General features: G+C 38.0%; 1 protein-coding gene across 2 annotated transcripts in view; it reads right to left on the reverse strand.

Moving 5' to 3' along the window:
* Positions 1 to 558: 558 nt before the first annotated feature.
* Positions 559 to 6,320, reverse strand: part of FAP (fibroblast activation protein, alpha) — a 69,660-nt gene continuing 63,898 nt past the window's right edge. For both annotated transcript variants that reach the window (XM_012655854.1, XM_012655853.1), the window contains 5 exons: positions 4,737 to 4,836; positions 3,620 to 3,684; positions 3,042 to 3,114; positions 2,706 to 2,779; positions 559 to 957 (listed from right to left, as the gene is read on the reverse strand). In XM_012655854.1, coding sequence (XP_012511308.1) covers positions 856 to 957; positions 2,706 to 2,779; positions 3,042 to 3,114; positions 3,620 to 3,684; positions 4,737 to 4,836 — 414 coding nt within the window. In that variant the 3' untranslated portion in view covers positions 559 to 855. The remainder of the gene's footprint in view (positions 958 to 2,705; positions 2,780 to 3,041; positions 3,115 to 3,619; positions 3,685 to 4,736; positions 4,837 to 6,320) is intronic.

Here is a 6,320-nt window from a genome sequence, read left to right on the forward strand (position 1 = left end):
TATAGAACTTTTTTTTTTTCCAAAATGAACTTTACAATGCAGAACTAAAACCCCTCTCATAGATTCAAGAGTTTCCTCTCTAGCTATTGATGTCCATTTTATTTATTTTTGTATTGTCTTGTTTAGTTAGGTTACGGGTTGGCAATCTGAAAGTAGTTACCGTTACTAATTCTAAAAAGGGATTCAAAATAGGAACATTTCCAAATTTGAAGCATTTCTTAAAAGGAGCCTGAATTCAAAAGTCTGACTTTATCCTTATCAAATGCTTCTGGCAATGCTGAACAAATCTTCTGGGAGAAACGTAATAAACATTTCTTAGAGGGACAGCGTAGCATGCAAACACCTCAAACGTGATTCATTGCGTTCTCCGAACAATGCTTTTGCCTATTGTGAGCTGTTTGTTGCAGCATCTGGAGTTCTCCTTACAAAAATCCAAAACTGCTTCTGGATTCTTCTCCTCCATGACCACCCTAATATTACTCATGTACTTGCCTTGCACAAGCACTTCTTTCTGTGATAGAACCTGGAACCTGAAGTCAACGAACACAGACAACATAATAGCACTTGAACTGCTGATTTTATTTCTTTTCCTCAAACGAACAGGTGATAAAACCCTGTGTCCAAAGTACAATGAATGGCTCCCTTTGCTCATCTTTCTTTCACAGAGTACCAGAAAATGTAAACAATATTTAACTTGAACTTCTGAGTCCTCTTCATTTTTTACCAGCCTTTAGAACTAAATTCATTTGTTTGTTTATACCAGCACTTTATGACATAAAAAGTAAAACAAGCAAACGGTCTGAGACATGTATATGAAGTTTCAGATTGTGATACAGGCTTGCAACTGCATCATTTTTAGTCTGACAAAGAAAAACATTGCTTCAGGAAGTGGGTCATATGAGTGTATAAGTGGTTCGTGGACAGGCCGGACAAGCCGTGGTTCTGGTCAGAGTACCACTGAAACACAAGGAGAGAAGCCTGTTTTACTCCTGCAGCCACAACATGCATCTACCTTGACTTTTTCTCTGCTCTCAGGACCTGATACATTTTCTAATATTATGGGGAAATTTTTGCCATAGAACCTTCGAAGAAGTAACATAGCTTACATGTAAACATTTAGAGCAGGGAAATTTAAAGAGCTTTTCTTAAACTCCACTACCGTTTCATATTCCTTAACTTATATTTTAGATCTCAGTGGCTAAGCTTTCACAGCTGCCAGCATCCTGAAGGGTCAGGGTCGGAAGGTCTGGGTGCCAGAACTGGTGTGTTGGGTCTGTTACTTCGCTTCCTTGGAGCTTGGGTTCTTCATTTGAAGAACAAAGGGGTTGGATTTGATTTTCCCTAAGAATCCTTGTAGCTCAAAAAATCCATCAGGCTTTTAGCCTGTGAATCTAATTTCTCTCTGTTGCAGAAAATCCACAATATAATGTATCCACATATAACCGTAAATATCCTATATAGGAGTTAAAATTAGCATTGTAAAAAGGGGGAGATAGTGTTATAGCTTTAAGCTTTATCTTTGGAGAGATGCCAGTAAGATTGTCTTCACTGAATAAAGGTGTCAGTGGTCTTGATGTAATGATATATATTTACTAAGTTGAATTTACTTTGGGAATCACAATAAAAAAAACAATCAGGAAAATCTCACCTCACCTTTGTAATTTTAAAAATTGACATATAATAGTTGTACATATTTTGGGGGTACATGTGGCATTTTGATATCTGAATACAATATGTAATGATCAAATCAGGGTAATTGGGATATATATCACCTCAAACATTTATCTTTTCTTGGTGCTGAGAACGTTACAATTCTTCTCTTATAGCTATTTTGAGATATACAATAAATCATTGTTAACTATAATTTCCCTGATGTACTATCAAATACTAAAACTCATTCCTTCCATCTAACTGTATTTTTACTCCCCATAACCAATTTCTTTTCATCTCCCACTTCCCCCTTCCCTTCCTGGCCCAAAAATTATTTTTAAAAACATTTCCAAAAATTGGGGGTCTCCTTTTCTGGATTTTTGTTCAATATAAGCAATTGAGGGAGAATTTGTGAGGGAAAAGGTAGTTACCAAGGATGGCCCCCCTTGCCTTGGCTTTCACTGTATTTTCTTCCCTGTTTCCATTTTCCATTCCTCATACAACCTGGGTTTTACATTTAGCTCATTCATTCACTCACTCAGTACAAATCCGAGCATCTGTGACGGGCCAGGCATGTGCCAGGTGCTGAAAATACATGGAAGGAAAGGTTCTCTAACCCTGAGTGGAGCTGCATGACTTCAGGAAGCCTTTGAGGTTTCTGATAACACTCTGCAATTGCTTCTTACTAAACAAACAGAATCTTCTAGCTGCTTTGGGACTCCCAGGTTTTGCAGGGACTCTGAGCATGTAGCTGCACTTATGTTCAAACAATTGCAGAACTATTGGATGTTTGAGCTAGAAGATCACTTAATCTTGTGAACTCCTTTACTTTATATGACTCAACTGGGAACCCAAGAGGTGATCTGGCTTGCCTGAGGTCTTTCAGAGAGTTAATGAAAAGATCCAAGATTCATTTGCTAATGTTCTGCCTACTCTACCCTGCAGCTTAGTTGTCAGGTTTTACCAAAGTAATTAAAAAGTAAATAAAAAATAAAACCCCTCCTTTTAGCTTGGGGTTCTAAGGCCATGAACATGAGTAAAACAAAATTATATACCATTGCCTGGAAATCCACTTGTGCATTAACCAGAGCTTTAGCAATCTGTGCTGAGTTTTGAAAGTGCACATTATCTGCAACAAAGAGAGAGAGTTAAAGTGCTGCTAAATACCAGAAAGCATAGAGTGACAATGTACTGCCTGGAAATGAACACCAACAATTATCTAGTCATGCATTTGACATTGTCAGCAGTGAGTAATCACACTCAGATATGGAAATGTCCCTGACTCTTAGGTACTGACCCTGAGCATAGGCATAGGAGGATGCTTAATGTTTCTTAAACAAAGTGATGCTGGCTCAGTATTTTTATGTGTAAGAGTCTTGCTTAAACCTCACCATCTGCTGTTCCGTGGATGAGAAGATAGTCTACATTTCTGAAATATTCTGCTCTTGCCATCACAGTTGAATTCTGGAAAAGAGAAAAAAATTAACATTTTAGTTGCTGCAAGTTCTAATAGAAAACTAGCTAAATCATTGTGCAATGGACTTAGCACCAATACTGAAATTATGTATTGCTTTGGTTGATAAATATTTAAGAGTCAGAGCAACACATTTTCATCATCATTTGCATTACTTCCATCTGATTCTTAGTTTGAAAAACTGAAAGTTTATGTGTCATATGTTACATATGAGTGAGACCTTAGGCATAAATGATGCCCGCTCAAGCTGTGTAGGGGCTGGGGGGTGGGGAGAAAGATCAGAAAAAGGGAGGTTAGGGAAGGGAGGATGGAGGAAGAAAGAATAGAATCTGAAAGGAGTAAATCCTTTCTAGTGATGTGCTTTGCACTGAACAAAAGATCACCATACTTGCTTGGGGACCCAGAATTAAAGCTGTTGACTCTGAATTACTGCTTTAAAATTATTTAGCACTTTTAAAATAAATTAATGACCACAATAAAACAGGAAATACTTACTTTATAGTGCTCAAGATTGTCGTCCTTTGTTGGGAGACCCATGAATCTCTCCGTGTAGATAGATGCTATAAAATAGATACGAATATGTTGTTTGCATGTGATCCATGTCATTTCATTAACCAACAAGACCTCCTTGTTTAGTAACTGTGCCTCGATTCTCTCATGTGGAGCTCTCGAGGTAAAGTCTTGCTTCACTTTGCTAAAATGGTTGGCCTCAAAGAATGTGTATTGTCTCTGCAATTTGCCTCAATAGGGCTAAAGAATTAGTAGAGATTATGGAGACAGGAGCATCTAAACTGTTCCTTTCTAGGGCTGATCTTAATCTTTATCACCTTTACCCTCCTGGGGTGAATGAGGAGGAAAAATGACCTGTAGAATGACCTTCATCTATTTTAAAAGAAATCACAAAACCAGCTACCTCTAGTACTTTTACTGGTGTTTTACTTCATCTAGGATCAAAATATGTCCCCCAAATCCACTCTCCCAACCCTTCCCCCCACTCACATTTTTTTTTCTGAATAAAGATTCCCTGTATGTCACAATTGTCTTATTTCTACCCCAATGTAGGGAAGAGGATCTGATAAAAGCTAATTTTTGTACAATTATTAGAGTTACTTCCAAATAATCACTCCGCATCGATTTTAATCATAAAAATAGGCACACACAGGCAGGGTATTTCTCAAATATATTTTTCTGTTTCTTTGATTTCTGGAACAATGGAGCTAGCAGTTGTAAACTGTGGCATGGAGGTGAATTGGTTGGCCCCTAGCCCGACTTTGCATAAAAGGTGCTTAAAAGACAGTTTTGCTGTAACTCTGTGCCTGCAAAAACAGAGTTACCTCTGATTTTAAAGATTTAGTTCAGCAGGGGCTCAAGGTTTCTGGAAGGAAATCAGTTATATTGGATTATGGAAGAGCCCTTTCTCACTTACGAGATTTCTTTGATTGTTACAATACGATTATAATGAATCATATAAACAACCTTCTTTATAGATTATACTTTCCCTAGTGATGCTGGGATGAATTTTACTGCATTATTCATTTTCCTAGCAACCTCAAATATAGAGTAATTATGTGTTAAATGTTTTCAGGGCAACATTTATGAAATGTTTCCATACCGTAATACTCCCAGCTGGAGACTGGAGCCACAGCTATCCCGCATTTGAAAAGACCAGTTCCGGATGCAAGGGCCAATGAAGAAACATAACCTCCATAGGACTGTAGAGACATTGTTATGAGTCAGTCCCAGATTTCCTTTCATAAGCTTTCCTCCATATGTTTATAGCAACTCTACAATCAGGACCGAAGGAAGCTGGGGGATACGGCGAAGGGTAGATTAAATGTCTATTTTGCACTCTCGGCAGCAAGCTCCGCCACATGTAACAGTGAATTCATCCCTAATAAATTAGAAATACTTGGTGTGCTGCTCAGAATAGACCCCCCTAAAACATGGTAGGGGCAGTTTAAGGGAGAGATATAACTGCCATTTTTCTGCAAAAAAATTTCTCTTTTTTCCCCTATCTTTCCAACTAGGACCTTGCTGGAACAAAAAAGATTTTACTTGAAAGAGATGCACAGAAAAAGGAAATTATTACCAAAATGTAAATATAAGATACTTCTTCACAGTTTGCAAAAGTCCTGTGTGGTAGAAAGTATATCTATGTATTTACTTATTTATTTTCATAATAGAACCCCAAAGGAAGGACATAAGGATCTTTTGGATAATTTAAGACATGGCCAGAGTTTGTGTATGATGTAGTGGTACATATTCTGTTTTTAGGATTTTGACATAGCAGTTCAAAGGAGGAAAAGTCATTGGTGTCTTTAAAAACCTTATCTTTCTTCCCAAAAATTTAACGGAAAAGCAAACAAATACAAAGAGCACACCAATCGCAGAGTTAGGGGTAGGTTTAGCTCTCATCAATTTCCTTCTCTGAGGAATCGGGAGGTGATTCAGAAATGGGACTCTGTTAACAGAAAGAAATCTCTGCCGATGTCACTTGGAAATTTGAACCTTTTTCTAAATATGAAGAAACGGAACAGGGTATCACAATAAGGCTACTTCTCCTCCTGAAATGCAAATTTGGTCTGTACAAACATGCTGTGAGAGAGGTGCTTCTCCTGGGAACGAGGACTAAGCAGTCTTCTGGGACCTGGACCAAAAGGAAAAAAAAATGTGTGCACTAGATTGGGAAGTGATTCTCACTGTTTATTCTTGCCCTGATGCAGGGACGTCACTAAAAATCAAAAGGGGAGAGAGTGACTCTCCAACGAAAGCCACACCTTATTTATAGGACTTCATTACCACAAATTTCTGGGATTCACTTTCGTGAGGTCAGGACAGATCATATTACTCTTTACCACAGAAAAGTAACTCTTCAGAGAAGAAGAGTGAGAGTGAGCGCAAGAGAGAGAGAGAGAGACAGACAGACAGATGGCAATAGGTCAGTGGCAGGGGTCTTATTCTGAATCCATGAAATACGAGGCATGGGAGAACAAGCTAAACAATCCTGCTGAATCCAACAGTTGAATAACAAATTTTCGAACTAGCTTATGGTTTTATGTTTCCAGCTCTCGGGAATTTTACCATTAGCTACAAAACACAAAATAAAAGAGGCGGCTCCAATTATGTCATGGCCTCTTTTTATTATATGGAGAGAAGAATTAAACCTTGTTTTAATAGGGGAAAAATATATTTTAAA

Source organism: Propithecus coquereli, unplaced genomic scaffold (genome assembly GCF_000956105.1).
Source record: "Propithecus coquereli isolate 6110/MARCELLA unplaced genomic scaffold, Pcoq_1.0 Scaffold49, whole genome shotgun sequence".
Lineage (NCBI taxonomy): Eukaryota > Metazoa > Chordata > Mammalia > Primates > Indriidae > Propithecus > Propithecus coquereli.